We start from the raw sequence: 24784 nt of genomic DNA on the forward strand, positions 1-24784 counted from the left end.
TTCCAGTACTCTGTTTCTTAATCTGACATTAAAGCAATGTATTCCATATGACTGGAGTGGTCTGGGGTCTTCCTATTCTTGCCTGACTAGAGAAAACTGCCAGTATAAAAGTTTTCCTTGAAATCTGAAATTATTTCTGAGCTTTTAACTGTTATTGCAAATACTTCATTCTTTTTCAGTATAAAGCAAAAAAATGTTATTGCAGCAATAATCCTACCACAGGATCATAAACTTCACTGGCTTTGTTCTTGGAGCTCACTTGGCTCTGGGTAGGGCTGCTGCCTGGCAAAAAACTAGTTGTCTCCAGTTTTCTTTTAACTGGTTAGGCAAAGTGCTCACATCTGTCATCTCCTTCACCAGCAGGAGAGATTCCAGTCTGGCCAGCAGAGATTCCAGTCTGGCCAGCAGAGACGAGCAAAGTGACTGGAAGGAAGACAGGAGGCAGTAACACATGTGGAGGAGCAGGAGTCAGATCCTCAGCATGCCAGGGACAAGGCTGGTGGGACTAAGCAGTTCCCTGTGGAGCTTTCTGCTTCCCACATAGTCACATACAGCAGTGATGAGGAGAACAATGTGTTTTGATAGTGCCCAACTTATATTTTTACTTAGTAGGTTCTGCATAGCAGTCCTTTCACAAACCTAGCGCGTGCAAATTAAACTGCCAGCACTGATTGGATTTGCATGTGTGTCTCACTCCCAGTGAGTCATATTTTTGTGACTCACTTGCACTGATGACCTTCCAAAAGCCTCTTATCCTTTTGAGCTGCCCTGTGCTTCCTCCCTCTCCGGAGCTGTCACACACGAGCGAGCTGGGTTTTTCAGGATGCCACATGACTCACTGATGGCTCGCTTGCAGATCAGGAAGAGTTTTTTCCACCAGGGTTGAGCTGGCTGAAATCCAGTAAACTTGCTTCCTCTTCTTTACGGCCTCTTACAGACCCTGGATGACTTGGAGGTGTCGCAGACTTTGACAATACTTTCTACCATTAAATGGGGAGAGCGAAAGGCTTCTGGAGGGAGCTGAGTCTTGAGAAAACATTAGGCTGACTCTACAGCCTGAGCTGCAGGCTATGCAAGCCTGCCCTAGGCTACTGAACCAAATGGTATAAAGGTATACATATACATATACATATACATATACATATACATGTACATATACATATACATATACATATACATATACATATACATATACATATACATATACATATACATATACACTTCTGGGGGACACAACCCATCTTTGTAAGAAACCCTTTACATTAAGCCTACCTATTTGCAAACCAATTTCAATACTCCTCCTGTTAAAATCCAAACTGAGGGCAGCCCCATTTCAGATAATACCATCTTATCTGGGAAAAACTAGTAGGAGATTTATTTTTGAAGGCTCCCATTCCACTATATGTGGTGAATAAAACACGTTTAACCCCACAATGAACACCTACAGCTGTTCTAGCTCTGAGCCCTAGCTCTAATCAGCCCTGATCCTGCACGCATGGGCTGCTTCTCAGTGGGTGAGGTCCGTTCCAGCCCTTGAATTAAAGAGGTCATCAGCCAGCACACACCAAGTAATTGGCCCCGAGACAATGACCCACATACAGCTGAGAGTGGTGGCAGCTCGGAGCACATCCTTGGCCAAGTGCTTTGGATATGTGCTGCTGGCCTGCTAATTGTGAGTCATGGAAACTTGTTTTCCTCAACCTGTAACTTCTTCTTTAAACTTGTTCCTAATCACTGTTTTCGACTGATGCAGCTGCACTGTTAAATGGGATTGCTGATTCAGTTACCAATTTTTTTCCTGAAAAACTTGGCTGAGGTTTCAAATACAGCTTTAAAATGTGTGGCTGGACACACAGTATATAAATATATCAACTTTTCTCTCGGGAGACCAATGTTCACATTTGGAATGGGTCCTACATAAAAGGCATTAAGTCACTTCAGCCTAATCCACCCTTAGTGGTATTCACGCATACCACAGCCCAGGCTGCTGACAGATGCCTCTTGGGGGGGCAGCCCCGATAGCCACCACGTGAAAGGACGGGTGCACAAGAAGGGCTGAGTGTGGAAACAGGCACCGTGCCTACTTCTACCAGCTTTCAGTCTTCCTGTCTGAATGGTGGTAAACAACTTTAGCCCCTGAGGAACTGAAACCCACAAAATTTTATAACCCTGGTTCTCGCCATTGTTATTGCATACGCACTTGTTAAGCTGCAAAACAACAGTAATGTAGTGCACGAATTCTGCTCATCAAACACGTGCCTGACCAGCTGACTGACTGGCATCTTTGTGGAAATTAGAGGTTGCTGTATCCTGCTGTTTCTTGTAATGCAGCAAGGAAAAGTCTGTGCCGATCTGGGTCACAGCAGCCCTCTGGGCAGTTCCCTCGCTAGCAGCAAGCGCAGGGTGAACGCCGCAGACCCGACAGAGTGCCCGCGGGTTAGGAGCCGTCTGCACTGAGTCCTGTTTTATTCTCCAGCTGCTTTGAATTTTCTATTGACAGAGCTGGGCTGGTCTTCAGTAACTGGTGAAAATGAGATAAAGATTTCTACACAAACTGAAATTTATATGAAGATTTCAGAGGGATGCTAATGGCAGACCAGTTGGCCATGTGTATTTCACATGTTGGTGCTGCAGAAGGAGAAACTGCTGTGCTGATGAAATCTGCAATTAAATCCATCTTCTCAGCACACCAGAATGTGTATCTTGTGAGTATAAAAAGGCTGTCCAAGAAACACTCCTTATAACTGCAAAGAAATGCTGTGATTGAAAAGAATTAATGGTGTCAAACCAAACCACCGGCCTCCAGCACTTTAAATTGCACATTATACGGGCCAGGACATCATCACTTGGCTCACAGTCACACCTACTGGGGTATGCAATTTAAAGCAAATGACCCCTGCTTTACACATGCTTCTCCTATAAGTAAGTACCCTGCCACCAGCAAGCCCAGTGCTGGGACCTGTCCCAGGCTTTTGTGGAACAGGCAACCTCGTGGCTCGGTATTGGCCATTCCTGGGAGCGGGGATCAGAACTTAGCTGTTGGGGCTGCATTCATGGTCCTGACTGCTGCTCCATCACCCCTGTGGGAAGGTAGCAGACACCAGGGCGATGTGCTGCAGGTCAGGGTTGCCCTGCCAGGAGGCATCCCCCTGGGCTGAGACACGAAATCTCTCAGGGTGAGCACGGAACTTCATTCTGCATCACCCTTCCCCATCTGCTGAGGACACCAGGACATGCAGAGTGGTCTCATCTCCAGGCTTGACACCTTGTATATGCAGGTTATAGGCATATTATGGAGACCAGGGTTAATGTTCACTTTGTTGAAGACGAGCCTATCTCATTGAACTGGGATACCTTTTGGCTGTCCCACTGTCAACTACCTCTTGCTACCTCCTTTCCAGAAAAAGAAAGGCCAAAAAAGAAGAGAAGAAGAGGCTGTACTCTGCAGCTGCAGAGTGCTCAGGGCAGCCTGGGGGAAAGGTTTATTCTGGCTGTGTTTGTGCTCACCTGAGCCTAGCTCATTTGGCTCTGGAGGGCTTCGCCCAGGGTGGAGAGGAGGAGGTTGAAGCCTCAGCTGCTCTGTCTCAGCAGCTGGGGCTGGCCAGAGGAAACCGAGGCCCTGTTCCCCAAACCAGCTGCAGAGGAGGATGCGATTTGAAAGCCACTGTGTTGGCTATATGCCATTTGAAGTCCTGCGTACATGTATATAAATACATTTGTGCTGCTGGATGTCCTTCCTCAGCCAGATAGGAAACACCTATGTTTCATGGTATGTAACTCTAGTTCAGTTTCTAGACAAACACAGTAAATGGAATAACACATTTTGGTCTACTCTGACAAAGATTCTGCATTAAACCACCTGAAATATCCATTAGCTGCTTCGGATCCAAGTAAATCCTAAGGACTAAGAAGACAAGTGCTTGTGTGTGGTTAGCTGGCTCGCCTTCTTACTACCCTCTCTTGTCCCCTTTCCCTTTTCACAATCCCATGACTGCAAAGCACAAACCCACCATCTAATGCTGCTGTGTCTTGATTTCTGCTCAATAGTGTTTTCCTTGCATGTAGCTTCACCCAAAACAAAAGTGTCATGATGCCAAACGTTTCTGAGGAATTATGTGATTCTGTATCATATTTCCCACCAGCTGAATGCAGCTTTTCCTACTGTAGCTTTTCCTAGGTTACAATGTTTTGGTTTCTCTCCCTATTTCTAGTCAAACTCCAGAGGGAGAGTAGCTCAGGCATATTTTTATGCACAGTACCTTTTCAGTTTCAGTATATAAATGTGGTACCATCTGTTAAGTCTATCAGTGGTAAAGTGTGATGCATCTGATAGTGTCCAGCTTTCTTTTCATGGAGCAGATTCCATAAATCTGCATAGCAATCTTCTGGAAACACAAGAAATTCAAATGAAAATGCTAACTGGAATTTAGCATGTGTTTCTGTGTGAGTCATATTTTTTTGTGACTCATTTGCACGATAATATGTTGCTAGAATGAGCATTGTATGAGCCACATATACTCTTGGAAAAAACGTGTGTTAGCCACTTTAAAACAAAATTAGTCTTTGCATTACTAATTTCTTAGGTTTCTTTCTTCTGTAGTAAGTATTTTTGCCATTACAATTCTAGTTGCTTTTTTGTTATAAGCTTGAGACTTCCTTGCCATACTTAGCCAACGAAATACCAGACCCACCAGCGGTAGAAATGAGCTAATATGCTTGCATCTGAGAAATTTAAAAAGCACATCCCTTGTGGCACCTGACAGATCTACGTATTTATTACATTCATACATATTTCTTAAAGGTGCAAACAAAATCAGCTGTATGGCTGTGAACATATAAAGCCAGAAGGCTAAATTGTATTTCTAAATCACAGAAGAAAAGTGAATATCACTTCCAACAGCACTTTAAAATACCCTATCTGTTGGTGTTTTTTTTTTTTTTTTTTTTCCAATTTTGAAGTGGCTTCAATAATCTAATCTACCTGTTTTGTCACAATAACTTTCCCTGTTCATGTTGTCAAAAGTGTTGTCTGGAAGCAACATCCCTGCTGTCACTGGGGCTCTTTGGGACTTCTCTAATCTAACGTGTAATTGCTCTGCAGAGAAAGAGCAAGAACTATTCTGAAATAAAACCCAACATGAGAAATACAAGAACGGCAGCGCTGCGCTGGTAGAAACTTGCAGAAGGGTGTAAGAAGAGGGCAAACATACCAGCATACTTTCCAAGAGGTCCAAGGCTCAGGGGAACAGTTGAACCATATGTGGTTGCTTCTCATACATTGATTTGGCTGATCTTAACCTGAGCTCCTTTTGGACTTCTGCCCCGCACAGCAGGTGAGGTCTGACCTTGCTGGACCACGAACCTGGGTGCAAGGGTTTCACATGAGCCCTTTCTGACTGTGCTGGGCAATGCTACATCTCCCCTTCGTCTGGTACCTGCCACCTCCAGCCCTCTCACCCGCAAGGTTTGCGTAACGGCAAATAAATCATCGCTCCCTGTGCCCTTTTGCTGCCTGGTGTGACAGTCCTTTACATCGTCCCTCCCAGGAGGGATTGTTTGGATCTGTTTACCTGCTCTGCAACATCCTTTTTGAGATAGGACACCAGAAATGAATGCATGCTTCCAGAGGCAGTAGGCATCAAAACTGGCAAAGAAATCTTTAGATTTCTGTTTTTTCTATTCCTTTCTTAATATTCTTAGCATTTGATTTACTTGTTTGACCAGAACTGAGCAGTAAGCTAATGTTGTCACAGGTCTATCTATTACAGCTACAAGATCCCTTTTTCAGGTGGTCATGCTTAGTTCAGAGTCCACTGCAGTGTCTGTGAAACACGATTGTGCTTCCTCTGTGCCCACCACTTAGAATTTATCACCACTGTGTTTCTCTGCCATTTCATTGCTCAGTCACTCAGTGCCATGAGATCCTTCTGCAAAGCTTTCTTGGCTGATTGTTTTCCCTGTTTTGAATGACACTGCAAAAAACTGTTGTTGTTGTTAGATTTCCTTCTCCTTCCTAGATCTTTTATGAACATACCGAACAGCATGGGTCTCACTGTTGTAAAGACTGGTAATTTATCCTTATTCTCTATTTCCTAGCTACAGTCTGTGAGACGACCTTTTCTCTTGTCCCTGCACATCTTAGGGTGTTTTTAAAGCCTTTGATGAGAGACTCTGCCAAACACCTTTTGAAAAACCAAGAAGCCTGTATTAACAGGCGCTTCCTTGTCCACTGGATGACCTGCTCCTTCAAAGGACTGATGTGTCATGAGCTCCCTCTACAAGCATTATGCTTCCCCATTGTGGCCTATATGTTCATGTGCTCGTCTATTGAGATTTTCTGCTTTTTTCCATAATGCCTATCAGTTTGCTTTGTACAGCTGTCAGGCTGCCTGGTCTGTAGTTCCCTAGATTTATTCTAAAGCCAGGCCTCCCAGCACAGGACAATCCACCCATGACCAGAAGTAAACTTTATACGCAGTAATGCACTTACCTTAAAAGCCAAAATGATACTTATGAAAAGGAGGATAATGACAACCAGACACGTAGGGTTCACAGACATAATCTCTTCCTTGTAGGGAAAATTGGTGGGCTGCATAAGCAAAAATAAGCAAAACACTGTAAGTTAATCTCATGAGTCATTTAAGAGCCATTCAATTAGTGCACTCTATAATTAACAGCTTACAAAATTGGCTGTGATCTACTACTAAATTGGGAGCTCTCTGCACCAATAACCAGTTTCGGTAAGTTTGGGTGGAACAGGCATTGCAAAGACTCGGCTACCAAACGTTCACCGGAGGGCTGAGGGGTTTGCGTTTTGCTTTGTATGTGGTGTCGGCTGTCTTTGTCTCTGAGCACATGGGGTTTGTATCTGACGCAAACTAGCAAAGAACATCTCTCTGGAAGCTTTGCAGCAGGAAATCTACCATCTTGGGCAATGGCAGGCAAGCCCTGTACTTATTAACTAATCATTACCTTATACTGGCACTGGTTGCCAAAGACCAGTGGCAGCTCCTTCCAGAAAGTCAAAGCAGGAAAAACTGTACAGCACGGTCCTTTCACCTAAATATTTGATCAAAAGACATTGGGTCTATTCTGCTCCATCTTATTTTGGGTAAATTTGGACTACTTCTCCAGGAGCACTTGTTAGTGTTGCTGAGTGCGTGCCCTGTGGAGGCATGGGTCCTATAAGGGGGCAATGTCACGATTTCAAATTGAAATGTGCTCCAGGTCCTTCTGTTATCTCATACATGAAATGAAGGTGACAAATTTAATCTTCCTACTTAGCGTAGGCTCTAGTGATTTACAATTGTGAAACACTTCAGGATCACTGGCTGAAAAACAACCTCTAAAAATGTTTTACTATATTTGTTATTGCTTCAGGAAAACACACCCTTTAAAATGAATGTTCCAAATCATTTTGAAATATTGCAAGGCACAAGTTCCTGTTTCAGTTAGAATAAACCATTGTTCACAAACAGAGCTGTTCTTCACAAAAGATAGCGCCGCTGCAACAGTAGCTCATTATAACTGAATGCATTAGCTCCTTCCGCACACAACCCCCTTTGTCCTTACAGGTCTAATTACTTAACCAGGCCAGCTCTGCATCTTTGTCAGGACAATTAACTAGACCAAGCTATAACTGTATTCTTGGCGATGATGGTGTAAATCCAGAGTAACCCCTTAATACCCCCTATACCAGATCTCAGCCCACTGCATCAGGAAATTCTCCTTTTTTTTGGACAGCTGCTAGTGAGAATAGCTCTTTATTTAGCGCTTCCATGAACTGTTCGGAGTGGTTAACATCAACAGCTGCTGTAACCGTTTGCAGATAAATGTTACATAAGCACATTTTCCGCTTCTTGACAGCAATGTTTCTGTTCCTGAACTGAATTTCATGGCTGAAGTTTTTATCACGTTATCTTCTTTGTTGAGGTGCAGCTTTTGTAGGAAAGTAGCTTGCTATAATTCAATAAGTTGCTTCTTTTTTTTTTTCCACAGAAGGTTATTGCTAAATATAGTGGATACAGTCACCCAGAGACCAAGAAAGCAAGAGTATATGCCAAGAAAAAATGCACTGAAAAATAAACACAAACCTTATATGCAGAAAATTTAAGTATTAAGGCCACAGCCTGCCCTCCTGCTTGCAGGAGGGAGGCCATGCATGTGGTTAGAAAGTCCAGTCAGTTAAGGACAGTTACAGTAAAACTGCCCCAAAACAATTTTTTTTACACTGATCTACCATTAAAAAACTAGTCAAACTAGTTTTTGAATGTAATAAAAAACTCCTAGTGAGGCTTTGGTCCTCCTACGCTCTGGTTTTTGGGGAGCAGTCACTGGTCAAAGACTGGATGACTGCATGCTGGGGTCTTGGCCATAACCTAGTGGCCTGTTTCCAGACGTCAACTCAACTGTAATTTGGACAGGAGTGAGAGGAGGGTGGGAAAATGACCAACAAAGGTCCCACTGCCTTGAAAAGCAGGAACGATGCTGGAGCCATGAGCCCTGGACAAGTCTGGGAGCAGCATGTGCTGCAGAGCAGCAGCGGGCTTTCCTTTACATCAGCAGTGGTTCAGGTGAAAGGACGGTAATTCGGCACTGAAAGCAGCAAGCCAGGAGAGCACGTGAGGAGCAAATGCTGCGGTTTGTCCCCTTTGCACTCAGCTTTCTGGGTCTCTGTCCTGAAGAGATGTGAGATGCAAGCAAACCCCAGTGAGGCAGTGCGTGCTGCACCCATGCAGTGGTCACCTCACCCACAGATGCCCGGGAGATCTTGGTGCAGGGCATGAAAACCAAAGCTGGCCCCTCCCGGGGCTTCCCAGCTTGCTGTGTGGGAGGAAAAGCTTTTGGGGCTGCAATGAATAGCCCAGGGGCAGTGGGGCAATGTGGAAGAAGCTCCGTCTGTTTGCTAACCAGGCTGGTGGCACCTGCTGACCAGAAAGATGTTTAACACTGGCTTGCCCAGGCTGGACTACAAGCCACCTAATCTGGACTCATAACTACAAATCTTGTCAGTGCACTAGGAAAAGCAATTTATAAAACGTGCAGCTTTTGGCAAAGGAAAGATGACAGGAAGCATCTTGGCTGGCTCCAGGCTTGCCTGGTGCAGGCACCATCATGGAGCTGGTGCCATCAGGAGGCCCCTGGGATCCTCCCACAGCAGCAGCTGCTCCCAAAATCTCATTCACTCCCACGGAAAACGGGTACCAACAGTGGTTCAGATGAATCAAAGACCCATTGCCCTCCACTGACTGCAGTGATAAGCTTAAACACCAATGTGGTTGTATGAGGTGGGAAGAGATATTCTGCTCCTGTGCTGGGCGTTTGCTCTCCTGTGGGGAGACCAGTAGTTGAAATCCTGCTGCTGGGAAGGCCCCGGGCACTGGGCTCAGTGCTGCAACTTCTGGGAAAGCTCAGCGTCAAATGTTGTGCAAGGTTTGATGAAGCTGAGACTGAAATATGGCTGGGTGGGAAAAATCAAGATTGTCACTGGAAATATAGGAATGATTTTGTAGCAGGACATGATGAAATTTTCTGTACAAACAAGAGGTAGTTGTAATGGTGTGGCACTGGCATGCTAAAGTCATAATTAAAGTGTCATTTATAACCTTGTCACGGACATGGAGAGGGCTGCATGCATAATAATATACCTGGTAAACTTTCAATTTAAAAAAAATTACTGCTTATACATAGCAAAGCTCTATTAGACGCTTAAAAAGAATCTAAAACTTGCATGGAAACTATATTTCTACTGCATTGACGTACAAATGCACAAGAAGAATAAAAAGTCCAAGGCTGAAGCCTTTCTCATTCCCTCAGCCTGCTTGCATAACCTTTCATGTTTTCCTTCCCCTTGGACCACAAAAAATCCACTTTAAAAGACGGTGTGGATTCTCATTCAACAGTTACAATCCTCTGAGTATCAGAATCTTACAGAATTGAAAGAAAACAGTAATGCGTCTGTAGAATTTTTAAAGCTCTGCTATGAAGTTAGTGGTACTTCTTCTTTGGAATTACAAAATGGCATTAAAAAGGTCAGAAAAGATATTCCTTTTTTAAGCTTTAGTTTACAGGAAAAAAAATCTTTAGGTTTAATCTCTTTTATGTTCTCTAGACATTTCCCCTAGGATTTAAAAGCAAGACTGATACCACCTGAATTGTTAGATAACAGCATTGCAGGTAGTCCCATAGTAAAGCTATTTAATATACTTTGAAATTTTCTTTAAATGAACTGTAATAGTCCTGTACTGTAACAAAAAACAAGTTTGCATAACTCAGTTGCAGACTAGCCTGTTCTGCACCTCTGCTTCAATTCATTTTGTACACTATTATCAGATGACAGAAGATGAAGTGTTTAATTTGAAGGCTTTAGAAAGCCCATATATCAAAGATTTAGTGGGGCTAAAGAAAAGAAATGTGCTTTAGGTCAAACTGCTTTAGACCACTACTGCTCCAAGAACCAAAATGATTTTTATTTTACACATTCTGGATTTACTGTATGTGAAGGTTTTTGTTTTTCTAGTGACAGTGATAGTGACCAAGCCATCCAACATAACCCTTAGAAAGTTTTATCACATGTGATTGCCATCTACAGATTAACATCTACTTATTTTACATGACCCTTCATGCTGAGATGCTCTTGCAATTTATGGGAATTAAGTGACACACCTGTGTGCAACTGGGTATTAAAAGACAATAAAAAGTTTCCAAAGACACTTGCACCTCTGAAAGAAGCAGCCAGTATAGGCTGACAGTACCAAATACCCGGTGAACACAATGTTCTGTATTTTACAACTGCAACGTTTTCAGCTAGGGCTCTGCCTACTCTATTGATAGGTACTCATTTATCATCTTGCTAAAAGTACATGGAGGGGTTCACAGTAGCTTGCAATTCACCACTGATAGATTGAAATCTGGCAGATGTGCACCAAAGTGAATAGATAACATAATTCCAGGTACTAGTGTAGGGAAGTAGAAATGGTTAAAAACATGGTGGTTTGACCTCAGAGCAAGAAAAAAACATTCTTCTGAGACTGCAAAATATATTCCATTACCTAATGCATACCTTCTTCCAGATATTCAATAATGGATTTGAAGAACGGTTGGGATTTTTTCATTTCCCTTATGGAGCTGTGCTCCCTAAAATATCATTCCCCAAATTCAAAGCAGGTTTAGAGGAACAAAAGCTGTAAGAATGCCAGGAAGAAACACAGTCCCCTCCCTTGCTTTCTGCCTACCTTGGCAGACCTCTGCAAAGGGGTGAAGGCAAGATGACTCTAGGGTTTATTTATAAATCACCACGAGGGATCACGCTCAACTGGCGTGATTCAGATCTCACCGATGGGGACAAGGGTATTAACTGCAGTCTTGTTCTAAACACAGTGTTTGAGATGACAAACCTATCTACCATGAGTATTATTAAAAGGTAGGGAAACGAGTCCATGGGTACAAGCCTGTTTAACAATATTTGAGCGCTAGCACTGCACTGGCTCCTGCTGACCAGAAGATGTTCAACACTGGCTTGCCCAGGCTAAATTTGGCATTATTGCTAAAAATTTGAAAAGCTTCTTTTTAGTTTCATCTCATTGTATGTTTGAGTATCTGATACCAGTGGATGTTATCTTCACCTCTCCCTCTTGCTTTTGTCCCCTCAGACAGAGTGTGTTTGCTCTGAACCAAACGCAACAACCTTTTGCCAGCTGATGTGGTCCTTCCAGGTAAGGGCAGCAGGGGTTCCTGCTGAGCCACTTGCACTTGGAACCACAGCTAAGACACAGGAGGCATAAACAGCTTCAAAGCTGATGCAGAACAGCTTCAAAACTTTGTTGAACAAGTGACATTAACTGTACAAAATTCATCACAGCTCTTGGTAGTTTTTGCCAATCACTAATCTCCACCGTGGATGCTAAAATAGAAATGACTCCTTTTTTCTAAGTGAACTTAACTTGGACTAGCTTTAGCTACTCATTATCATTATGCCTCTGATCTAATTTAAACAGTCTTTTAATACCTCATTATTCTGCATATGAAAACTCTAACAGCATCACCTCTTCGTCTCCTTTCTTGATAAATGAAGCAGAAAAAGCTGATTGTCTCTCATCATATTACAATGTATCCAGCTTTTATATAGTTTTCAGAGGATCTTTTTTGCATGTTTTCTGACTTTTAAGCATTGTTCTTTACACCCAGAAACAGACAGATGAAACTTATGTCACCAACTGAGAAGGGAAGTCTCCTCTCCATTACTATTCATTATTGTCCACAAATCCCATGAGCGGTTTTTGGGAACTGCAAAAAATCTGGGGACACTTGTTTTGGTACTTAGTTCCCTAGACTGCTTACAGGGTCACTGCATCCCAGGTAGAGTTGCCATACTGTATGCTCATTTATATTCCTCATTTTTTTACATTTTTTTGCACTTAGCAATGTAATACATGTTAATGACTGAACTCAGGTTCTCAGTCAGTCTAGCTCACTCTGATTAATGGCTCTGTCCTTAGTGTTATTTACTTCTTCATTAAGCTCTGTGTCAGTGACAAGTTTTATTAGAAGTGATTTTGCCCGGAAAAGGCACAAGTACTGACTCTGGGAAATGCAGAGATGTGCTCACTTTGGGCAATGCAGGGATAGGGTCTTTCAGAGGAAGACACAGAATAACTAGATTAGGCTCCTGCTCTTAACCTCCTGCTAGAGAACTTGATCCCTTGGGAAGCTCTCCCAAGGCTGGCGTTAGCCTTTGTGAATGGCCTCCTGGATATCAAGGTTATTAATGGAAGTCAGGAAGAGCACGAGACCTACTGCCGATTCCTGGAGACCTTCCTCTACCCAAAATAGAAACCCATTGACAGATGGTCGGCTTGACCACGACCCCTTGCAGTCTGCCAGCTAACCTCTCCTAATCCATTTGATGCATCCTTTATTGATCTAGTGCTTTATTGTTGCCCTAAGCATCATGCTGTGAAGTCACACGTCTTACAAAAGTCTATTATGCCCCTGCCCATCTTTATTGACGAAGCCAGTAATCTTGTCAGTGAAAGAAAATGAGTTTGCCTGCAGGACTGATTTTCTGTGAAACCATGCTGGCAGCCATTAATCATATTCTCTTCTAATCCTTTATCAATTGACTATCATCTCAGCACTTCTGTTATTATTCTGCTTGGTAGCAATGTCAGGCCAATCAGCCTATAATTATCCTGGAAATCCCCCTTGCCCTTTTAAGCGCTGACAGTTTAGCACTCCTGAAGTCTTGCAGAATTTCATTACTAGTCTGCAAAATGACTTACAACAGCAAGACTAAGATGTGTGCAACCAGAGGTTTTAACGCTCCGGAGCAGCAACGCAGCTCACGAAGTGCTCTGCTGCACCATTCCCAATACCTGCCAAGGCCTCCTCCTTGTATTTCTGCTACGGAAGGACCTATTATTTTTTTATCTCCAGGAATGACGGTGATGTTTTAGCAGACATTTCAAGAGAATCAGCTGCTCTTTGCTCTCCTGGTGAGCCAGCTCCAGATGCGGTACCAGGTTTTCAGCAGAAGAGCAGGGGTTTTTCAGCGCACAGCTCCCAGCCTGCTCCCATCCCCTCACATTCTCGCACAGTGTCCAAGACTGAGTAAAACCTGGTTACGGCTCATGCTCTGGGAAGTGGGAGGGAGTTCCTGCAGCCACACAGACGCTTGTGCTGCCACAAGAGAAGGGCTGGCACAGCTGCAGAAGCGAGGGACTGCAGGTGAAGGATGGGCTGGAGGGCTCCAGCCAGCGGCAGTGCCAGCTTCAAGCACTTGCCAAGCTATGGCTGTAATTTGCTCTTTTCCACTCATATCTCTGAGAACCTTTTGAATTATTCCTCTGCTTCTCTTCCAATGTAGCATCAGCCGTGAATGCAGGCGGGTGTTAAATAAGGTGAAGGATAACAGGCCCCTGATGCATCCCAGCTCCCGCTGGCTTGACACATTGCCTCTTCCCCAGATTTGTGTGGCTACTTATCTGCCTGCTGTTTCTCATTACCTGTTATTTATACTGCCCTAGCTCGCTTTCCATCCACATAACAAAGTTCACAGCCAAGCTAATCTGTATTCAGGTTCTCAAGGCAGATTTTCAGACACAGTGGCAGCATTAGCTTCTCCCAGAGCTCTGCAACTCCACCCGAACCTTGTCGGACATGGCACGTGGTCCTGGGATGAGACAGAGGCCAGTGGGCTCTTCTCTTTGCTGTAGGTGGTTGCAATCACATCCTGTAAGTTTGCACAATGCTGGCTATGGATGCTTGGCCAAAGTAGACCATGGCAAGGAGGCAGCCTTTAATTGTCCCTAAGAAAGACTCTGATAATATTTTCTAGCAAAACCAAACCTACATTGAATCAAACCCCTGGCTAATGAAATCTGTGTTAAAGCCACCAGATAAATTAAAAGGAGCAACAAAACATCCTTAAAATAGCACCAAAAATAAGCCACTGGATATGAACACAATAACTCTGAATCCAAAAGCAATTACTTATTATCTATGTCTTGCAATATGAGTCTCATTCTAAATGAAGTGGTGCTGAGAGCTTCCACAACACTGCAAAACTCCAGAGCTCTGCACAAATATTGTAATGTTAGTAATGTAACCTTGCAAGGATGTCGAACACAGACTAGCAAGGACTGAGAGGACTTTTCAAGGGCTACATAGGAAGTCAACAGGAAACCATTGGCTAGAAATGCAGGACAAACAGTGCACCTTGCACAGTTTTTTCCCAAAGCTCACAAAGGCTTGTGAACATCGAGTGATTTACCAGCTGGCGGAGGTAGTCCTGAATTGTGCTGGGATAGACGAGTACACTGATGGCAACCAAGGTGTTGAGAGCAAAGTCAAAGATCTGGTAACAGAAGAAAGGGATGATCCAAGCTGCATGTTGCTAAAAAGGAAATAAAATAAAAAGCCATCAGCCACAAGCTTCAGCAGAAGGATATATGTCTTTCTGCACTAAAATCTAAGGGATATTTGACAGAATGCATTACATTTCATGAAGCCATAAGAGAAAAGAACTTGTTAAACCAGCTAAAAGAAATATGACATTCAGGCAAAAGAGCTGGGCATGCCAGCTTGGCTGCCGAACTGCAGTAATATGTTTGGTGTAAGTCCCACAACTCATTATACTAGGACATTTAGAAACCACATGACACTTTTTCCCCTTATTAATAGGATTAATACTGGGACAAACCACAGGCTTGGGAGGTGAATGGAAAAAAAATTTCAGTTCTCTGAACTCACAGTTTGCCCACAGCTTACTCATATTTGAAACTGCAGACAGTAAACACAACGGGGCAGTCTTCCTGCCTGCAGCACAGGGCCCTGGGATACCACCGATCTAAGCATAGTTCTGCTGCCTCTTTGACTGTTTTTTTTTCCTCTCCATTTTCAGCTATACAACTAAACAAGAAATTGTTAGAAAGCAATTTTCTTAAATTTGTTTCTACAGAGTTGTGTAGTTCACTGGATTCATGTCTTTATCAAATGTAAAGAATTACCTTATATGCGCCATATGTAGCCATTGCACAGATCAGAATCATAAGAAGAGAAATTGCGGTGGCAATGCACATATCTGGAAGAGAAACACATCAAAATGATTGCAGATAAATTCGGAGCTTGGTTTGGTTATTTTGCCTTCTGCCTCATGCAGAGCATCTCAAAGGCCAGGTGGAACTGGGGTGGAGATGGAGGCAGGTGCATCACTCGGCCATCGCTGGAGGAAATCTCTGGCTCGTGTTGGAAACCTCCTAAATATGAGAAGCACAAACAGTGATTACACTGCGCAAGCCTCTGCAGCCTCTATGAGGCTGTGGAGATGCCATAACTGGTTTAATTTTTCTGAGGATTTTAAAAAACCAGGAACAGACTTGACTAGAAAACTACTTTGCCAGTGATGATGACATTTGTAGTCAGAAAGTGTCTGCTTTTCTGTACTACAGATTGTTTTTGCATTAATAGCTTCTGTATACCATTGCTCACATATCTCGAAAAACTTTGGAAAAGGAGAAATGAATTTTTAAAAGCAAAACTGCCAGGTAGAGGCAGCTTAGAGCAGAAATAACATCTTGGAAATTTTAATTTCAACCAAGAATACTACAGAGATATACAGTTTATTAATGAAGATGGATAACTGTCAGGAAAGGTAAGTAGTAAAGGAAGGAAAATATTCTTTAAGGTTTTGATTGGAGTAATTACAGGACTTCTATCTTTTTCTTCTGTTGCTGCTCAGCTTTCAATTAACTTTCCATTAGATTTAAGAAGCTCCTAAACCATGAAGAGCTGGAAGGAGATCCTGGGGGAAAAAATTACATATGTTTGGTCTTTTCCTATACACCTGCCTTGATATCGTTACAGGCCATATTCAGGATACCAGAAGTGTATTTCTGAACCCGACCTTAGAGTGAGTTTGGGAGTGCAGCCGAACATTGCAACTACTTTTCCGAGGCTAAGCCATTGCACAAAGAGGAGAGAGGACGTGAGGTATATAGGACATGATTTTAGAGAACCCAGCTCTGTGGGTGTCTGTGAGATACCTGCTGTTCATGTTGCTGTCACCAGGTGCATTTAAACTACCTGCCTTGATGAGACATTTGGTGGACTTGAGACACACAAACACATGATGGTGTTCAGGCTGTCCACTACCCATCACTGCCTGACTTTGGAGGCATTCGAAGTGTGAAGATGCCTCCATTTGATCACAGAGTTGCCACAACGTCTAACTCCAGCACACAATGAGGAGCATCCTGCAGCAAGGGACAGTCCCTCCACCTCTCTGGCTTCATCAAAATGAGGTTCTGGGTAGGTGCCCTGGAGCTTGCATCAAAGTCCCTGAAAGGTCCTGACCTGGTAGCTGTGGACAGATCTCACCTACTGCCACCAGGCAGCAGTGCAGGTTCACTGGGGTCATGGCTAAAGAGGAAGGACAGACACTAAGTCTTGTCTGTCATTGTTTCCAGCCTAGCAGTACCATCATCCATGTAGAAGACAAAGGACCCAGTCCTTGACCCTCCTTTGCCTGAAGGAACACAAACCTGCACTAGCGCAGAGCTCCTGCCGGCACTAATTCAGATTTCTGCTGGCCCTTGATGCAGAGAGGAACCTGAGACTTGTGAAGCTGGTGGAAAAATGAGCAAGAGGTGGCTGGTGAGGGCATCTCTGGAGACTGCTTATGTATGTTGGACTACAGGCTTCTTGGGTACTGTGCCTACCAATGGCAGGATTAAGGATTTAGGAACCCAGGTCTCCCCTTTCCCAGAACACTGCCTGTGTCCTGGGTTTCAGGACTCTTGGTCTCTCACTCTTGCCCCCAAATTTTGTCCTTCTGATTGCATAGGGACTCAAATGCAACAGAATAAGCCCTATTGCAGGGTCCTTCCTGATATAATGGATGGGGCCCCTTTCCTGGGCACTTGGAGGAGCACATTTAAACCACTGTAAGTCTGACGAGGGCCTGGAGACCAGATGTCCTTACTCACAGTGCAAATGCTTGAATCTTTGTCTTATTGTCAAAATAAGCAGGTCTCACCCAGGAGGGGCACCAGCACTCAGCGCTGAGGTTAGCTGCACCCCTGTGCTCGCTCCTTCCTACCCGGTGGCTTAACGCAGCCCAGCTGTGGGCGCTTGGAAATGCCATAGGGAGGCAGCTGGGCTCCCTGCTCGTAATTCAGGAGGTGATGACATCTCAGTGCATCCCAAATTGCTCTTCAGAGGCACCTCTCTCACCTCTTTGACTGTACAGAGAATCCAGACATCCAGTGTAGGCATCTGAGCTGCATTGCCATGACCAGTCTCCAGCTTTTTAGGAGCTGTAAGGCTGTGCTGGGCCTGTTAGAGCTGGTCTGAATTCTGCCCTCAAGAGGAAGAAGCACCCACAAAACAAACCCATGCTGATACAAGGTACTGCAGCTTCTTCAGACACTCTTATTTGCATGGTACTTTACTCTGGCTGCCCACATACATCCTGTGAAATGAAAATTATTTTGAATAGACCAGGTACAATCGAGGTAATGAAAGAAAAGAAGTGGAAATGGCTGCCTATAGCAACTAACCTCAATTGAACCTCTTATAGAAGGGGATCTTGGATCAATATTTTTATTTTAACCATCAGTGTGAAGGCACTGCTCATATATTTATTCTATCCATTCCTAATCCCAGTCACCTACTCACTGTATCCAAGGGGAAGCTGCTGTCAGTCATCTGCAGCAGATGCAGCAGTCACAGGCTTCGCTTTGCTCGTGACCACAGCCGTACTGGTTCAGAGCCAGAGCCTAGTAAACCGCAATAAACTTGATATTGAAGCTCTGGTCTGACACACTTGTGCTCCTCATCTCTGATGTCTCTCTAGCTGTGCTCCGCCGTGCCAAGTCCTAGTTGGCTCAGGATGGTTCTTTCTCATTTAAGGCTTCATTGGGTTTTTTGAGCTATGTTAGCTTCAATTAATGAGAATGAAACTACATATGTAGCACATTAAATGAGAAGCTAACAGGGCTGTGTGAATTTTTTTCCAGCCATGCTGTACTTTCCGTGGCATTCATGGCTAAAAGGGCGGTACTTGGACCGCTGCAGGGGTTACACAGCCTATTGCGCTAGACAGCTTTTTGAGTTTTCAGCTTGATTTTAAAGAAACCAGTTGGGTTTTTTTCTCTTATACCTTGCAGTGAGATCCTACCTTCCTGCCACATTGGGGAGAAGATGCTGCTGGGGCTGGGCAGAGCTCCTACCATGGGGTGCTTGCGTGCATGGCACGCTCAGCAGCTGGAGCTCCCTCGAACCCATCTCACAAGCATTTCCTTGCCTTCCCCTCTCCTCTTGCAGAGGAGACTGGTGGCGGGTGCTGTGGGGACAGGGAGGAGCAGCCAGTGAGGCCAGTCCCTGAGCCAGGACCTGTGTGGAGTGACGGAGACCTCAAATCCTCCAGCTCATCACCTGCCCCAGCCCTGGAGTTAATCACTGGCTCACGGCTCTGACAGCAGGGGCCAGAAAGCTACAATCCTCAGGCAGATTGCAGCCTACAATCCTCAGGCAGTGTTGCCCACCCTCCTAGCCTTATTTATCCAGCAGCCTGGCCTCCTTACTGCCAGCTAAGGATTACTGCTTTGCTCTCTCCTCCAAGCTGCTTGCGTGAGCTCGATGCCGCTGCTGCGAGCCGCCATGCAGCCTCCTGGGTCGCAACCCGGGCGGCGGTGGCATTTTCTCTCCAGCAAAGGAGGGAAGCCAATGAGAAGGAAAGAGCTTTCTGCACCTTTGAGCTGAGCTCATTTACTCCAGAGGATAAGGCTAGAGGGGAAGACACAGCCCTGAATATGCTATGCTGGGGCAGGGATCTAGCTTTTTCCCCTCCCTGTGACATGGGGCTCATGCTACACAAGTGGTGTTGATGGATTGGGGCAGGAAGGTTATGTGCTCTACCCTTTACCCCCACAGAAGTCCAAGCTTGCTATCTCTAGGTTTTCTTATAAAAATATTTTTATTTGAAATCGGTCTTTTTATGCCCCAGATGCATGTCACGTTCTGCAGAGATACCACCTCATTACCCTGCCCTGCCCTGAGACCTCTGCTTGTCTCATCTGCCCATCCCAGGGCAGGGACACAGGCTGATTTCGGCCTGAGTTGCTGATGCCAGTGTCAAAGTTCCCATCAATTTCTAAAGGGCATACACAGGATTTCAGTTCTAGCTGTCATATGACTTATGAAGTATCGCACACATCTGTGACACTCTGAAGGCAGTAAATAAAACCAAGCAATGCTCACTGCTTGTTTGGGCTGTTGACATGTCAGGATCATGGTCTCTGTATCTGGAGAAGCTGAGCAGGAGGCTCAGGTGAAACCCTCTGGGAAGTCAAAATGATTTATAGGGCTTTTCCATCTCCTGCCCAGACATTATTAGTCTTTTAACAGCAGCAGTATTACATGGGGCAGCTCACACGTTTCTAATTTTTCCTAGTCCAGCTTCTAGTTCATAAACTCCCTCAGGCCCTAAGGAAATAATAAAAAGAAAGATGAGACTAAATGGGCTCAGCTGAATATCCAGCACAGGAGGAAGCCCAGCGTTTTCCCCGGCTCCCAGATGTACGTCTCAGAGAGCCAGCCAAACCACACGCGTTGGTGTCTTCCAGTACAGCCATCTGCTGCATGGCAAGTCTTGGCAGATTATTTTCCCCCTTGTTTCCTTTTCTAGAATAGAAAGGAAAAGCTATAGCCTACAGCTTTTTCTAAGTGCTCAGGTAAATCCTTCCTCTGCTTAATCAAACAGGCATTTTGGAGCCTCTGGTAATGCCCTGGGAACCACGCTAAATCCTGAAATTAAGGCTAAGCAGCCATTCGCAGAACTGGTACTGCACTGGCATTTGCAAGCAGTTTGTCCTAGACTGGTTCTGGCTCTGCATGTGGAAGGAACTTTTCCCACTGCTGGAACAGAAAATTGAAAATTCTCCATAAACCAGGACTAAGCACAGCCAGAAATAAATATGAATACAAATATTGAGGGAATCCTGGTTTCTTGAAAGTCAAGGGAAATAATTGGTCATTAACTCATGTTAGCCTTGATCCCACTACTATGACTCAGCTGATAAATTTATTTCCAGTCAGTATTTTCAAATGTTTTATGAAGGAGCCTGTTTGAGGATGGAGGGAAAGGGAATGACAATTTGACATGCAAAATCTGCATTCTTTTTTGGCTTCCTGTTGATAGGGGCATCAAAAGTAGTAATGAGAATAATGGCTACTAGTATTTCCATCATTGTTATTTGTCAATACCAGTATATATAGACAATAACTTTGGGACCTTCATTAGCATAAAAATGGATGTATCCTTCTGTATTTTGTTCTCATGGTTTCACATCTAAGAATTTCAACACATGTAGCTAACCTGGGAAACATTTCTTCCAAAATAAAAATAGGACAAGAGAAGAGCATGTGGAAGTTTGTCTGATGTTTTATCTCGTAAGAAAACATATTTCCTCCGATTTGAACAAATATAGTCATACTTAAAGAAAAAAAAGAAAAAAAATTATCTCCTGCCAGCTATTTCTAGTAACTATAAAAGCCAGTAGCTTGATTCAGCTGCCTTTACTCAGTAAGGCATTAAACCAGAGGGAGTCAAAGAATAAAGTGAGACATTAATTCAAATGTCCATTTGTAATTTAACTGCCTGTGAAATGTTCCCTTTACCGAATGGAAATGAGGCCGCTGGGCCCACAAGCCATCCTTTTACAGTCTTGCAGGGTTCACTTCAGAAGCCTTGATAAAAAAATACAGAAAATACAATTTTCAAGTGTAGATGGAAATCCCCAATGTACTTGATCTGACAGCTATTGCATTACAAAACAGAATTACTATTTTAAAGCCTTGGGCACTGGCAGGCCTCTGATGTCGGCTATATAAAACCACACTGACAGACAGTCATTACCAAGGTTAATCTCTGAGAATTAGGACAAAGCAGTCAGTTTTAATATGTCAGAATCAGCGAGGAGCCCATCTGTATGTACTATGGTCCTTACTTTCTTAAATCCAGTTATATAAAAAGATTTTTAGTCAGAAGTTGTCGGTGGTTTTTCAATGAAGACACAATAAAGTAGCAATTGTCCCTTATCATTAATTAAATGTAGGCCCTCAAGGCATATCTGCACTGAAGAACTTGTGGAAATAAGCATCCCTTAACTGATACCCAGCAGCTCTGACACACCATGGGTGCAATTATTTTTCTCACATGTAAAGCTACTCCTTTTCCTACTGATATTTTTATTGACTTCAGTAGGAATGAGGAAAGGACTTTGAGCCTTTTGCTACAGATGGGTACGATTCTGAGCAGCAAGACACCAGTGTAACCAGTAGGAGACCTTGTTTCAGATTACTGTGAGAAATGTTGAACGTAACAATCTTGTGAGCAGAAATGAAAATAATCAGACATTTCTATCAAAATCACATTGAGGGAAAACTTCTCTAGATACAAATTAAATGGTTAAAGCAAATCAACAAACCAAACATCACCAAATAATTTGAAAAAGTCATGGAAGAAAGAAGCATTTGCAAAAGACAGGAGGTTTTTGGAGGAGATATAAATGGCCTGGCTAATCCTTCCCTGAAACTGTATTGAAGATTTTCTACGATGCCCTTTGGTGAGAAAAGGAAGCAGCCCTGTGTTATCACTAATACACCTATGACTATACAGTTAATATTTATACTTGCATCTGTTACAACAGGTTTGTGCACATGGCGGGTGTGTAAATATGTACAACGTGAATGAACACATTCAGCCAGTTACATAAATAGCAGTATGGGTTCTTATGCCCGTGCAAGCACTACCAGACATGGTGCTGGGAGGTGCAGAGGCTCCATATCTCTCTGTGTCTTGCAAAATCCCCCTGGGGCTTTCAGCATCATGCTCAGGGATAACATCTACATGTCAAGCCAGGACACAGAAGAGCAGATGGATTACTAATAGGTAACAGATAAGGTTATTACTAGGTAACCAATTTGAACTGTGCCATGAATACACCTTTCACAATAAAAATGCATCTGTGAGATACCGAAGTGAAGCAATAATTAAAGGACAATAATTACTGAAATGATAGGACAGTTTTACATAAATGTTGGAGCAATGAGTGCTAGTATTTAGGCAGTTTGTACTTACTGGCATCATCCATAAATTCAAATTCACCCCCTAATTCAGCACTGGTTAGGTGGTACTGGTCAGGATCAGTCAGGGCGCTCAGCAGAATCAGCAATACCACCAAATTGATAATCTATAGAGAGGAAAAAGGGAAAAGGGTCAGACTGTGAAAGTAATCTGTGGAAAAGCTCTGGGTAGGATATACCTGCCACACTCCATGCCAACTGTGGAGTTTTCCAACTGTAAAACTGTAGTATTTAACTAACACTGCAATTAATTTCTCTGGGTTCGTGTAAACAGGACCTGTTTCTTCCCCAAGTGGTGGCAGAAAAATGAAACAAAACGTGGAATAACCCTTTTCGTTCTGACTCTCTCCCACACCATCAGACAAGACACCGCTGGTCTGTCAGATTATAAAACATGTTAGCACATCCATTTCAGTTTGTTCTGTTGCAAAAACCAAAATCAATGTAAAACAATCATTTTGAGATTATTCCAAATGAGTGCTGTAGTCAAGGATTATTAGCATGGCAGAGCTGGAATTGGGGACCAGCCCCGTGAAATTGCTAGATGATCAAAGAGGAGCTGATTTGCTGGAAGAGGCTGAATTTTAAAAAAGGCCGTGAGTGATGAGCTGATTCACATGACCTGCTAAATCAGGAGGCCTTGGGGGGACGGGAGTAGGTGACAACGTGAGCCCAGTGTCTGATGCGCACGCTCCTGTGTCATGTGGCACAGAGAGACATTCACATACACTGAGGCCTTGGCTATGAAATGCAATAAGTGAATTAAACACAAGAATATGGTATCAAGTGATTTAGCAGAAGCGGATTGTCAAGTATCAGCTATGAGAGGAACACAGAGGTAGCCAAGAGCTGTATTTTAAACCAAATCTGAACAAAATGCTCATATCGCTTTGAAGTGAAGAGGGCTAATTGCAGAAAAGAAGATTGCTCAGCACGAAATAACGCAGCCTGGCTAAAAGATTATTCTACAGAACTAGGAAGATAACTGATGAACAGGAAAATGGAGAGAAGAAAGCTGATAATAGAGTATGCTGGGAAAGATGGATTTTTATTGCTTTGGTTCTCACTTCGAAGTCATCCTAATCTGATCCCATGTTAGTAACAGCAACAAAAAGGTGTAGGAACACAGGCTATAATAGGACATGAACAGGCTAGAGAATTTCTTGGGTAAGATAAATACTTTTTGATAGGCAAATTCCATCAAGTCTAGCTGATACCAGATCTGTTAGCAATGACCTTTGAAAAATTATTGAGAATAGATTGAGTTCACAAGACAGAGAAAGAGCAAGCACAGTATATGCCTGTACAAAGAAGAAAGCCCATGTGAAGAACTTCTGGCTAGATTGTGAGATTTAAGAATAAAATAAACCCAAGAACATATAATCAAGCGTTCTCCCCGTTAGCACTTCAAATTTGTATGGTCATAACCAACAATCACCATGGGCTTGCCAAGGACAAATCATAATTAATTCATCTTATTTTCTTTCTCTGACAGGCTAAGAGGCCTTGTGGACAGGGTAAAAGCAGTAGGTATCACCTCTTTGCATCTTAGCAATCCTTTTGACAGATTCTCATAAATGAGCTAGGAAAACCTGGTTTGGTTGAAAGTGCAGGAAAGTGAGTGCACAACTAGCTGGATACTTCTAATGAAATAATAGTTGTCAAGGATTCACAGCCAGTACAGAAGATATATTGATTAGGGTTCTCCAGTATTGTTGAAATACTTGGTATTTCAAGTCACTTGTGACTTGTATCTTCTTTTTTTTAATTTGCAGACAGTGCCAAGCTGTAAGCACTTCAGGAGATAGATAAGCTCAAAAAGATTTTGACGAACTATGGCAGAATTCGGACAACAGAACACAATTCAGTACCAACAAGCACAGAGCATCACACTTGTGACAAACAGAAGAACAAGAGGAGAAATAACTGAGTAGGTAACAGTTCCTCAGTGAATAAACCGAACGTGACTCAGTGCCATCCGTGAGCTCATCTTTGCAGCTGCATGGTGGTGGGCAGTACTGCAGAACCCTGGGTATTAGATGCACAAGTCATCCTCCCACTCGCCCTCCAAAGGGCCTCTGCAGGAAGGGCCCAGTTCAAAATCCTTCTAAAATATACCAAGAAAAACCCTGGGGAAGAT

General features: G+C 43.5%; 1 protein-coding gene across 1 annotated transcript in view; it reads right to left on the reverse strand.

The window, feature by feature from the left end:
• LAPTM4B (lysosomal protein transmembrane 4 beta) overlaps positions 1-24784 on the reverse strand; it is a 62275-nt gene that overhangs the window by 22767 nt on the left and 14724 nt on the right. The window contains exons 2-5 of the mRNA XM_087734947.1: positions 22640-22751; positions 15507-15580; positions 14771-14893; positions 6491-6589 (exon numbers count right to left, since the gene is read on the reverse strand). Coding sequence (XP_087591073.1) covers positions 6491-6589; positions 14771-14893; positions 15507-15580; positions 22640-22751 — 408 coding nt within the window. The remainder of the gene's footprint in view (positions 1-6490; positions 6590-14770; positions 14894-15506; positions 15581-22639; positions 22752-24784) is intronic.

The sequence above is a fragment of the Nipponia nippon genome, unplaced genomic scaffold, assembly GCF_047370975.1.
Source record: "Nipponia nippon isolate SJK-2023a ecotype South Korea unplaced genomic scaffold, ASM4737097v1 scaffold_1, whole genome shotgun sequence".
Lineage (NCBI taxonomy): Eukaryota > Metazoa > Chordata > Aves > Pelecaniformes > Threskiornithidae > Nipponia > Nipponia nippon.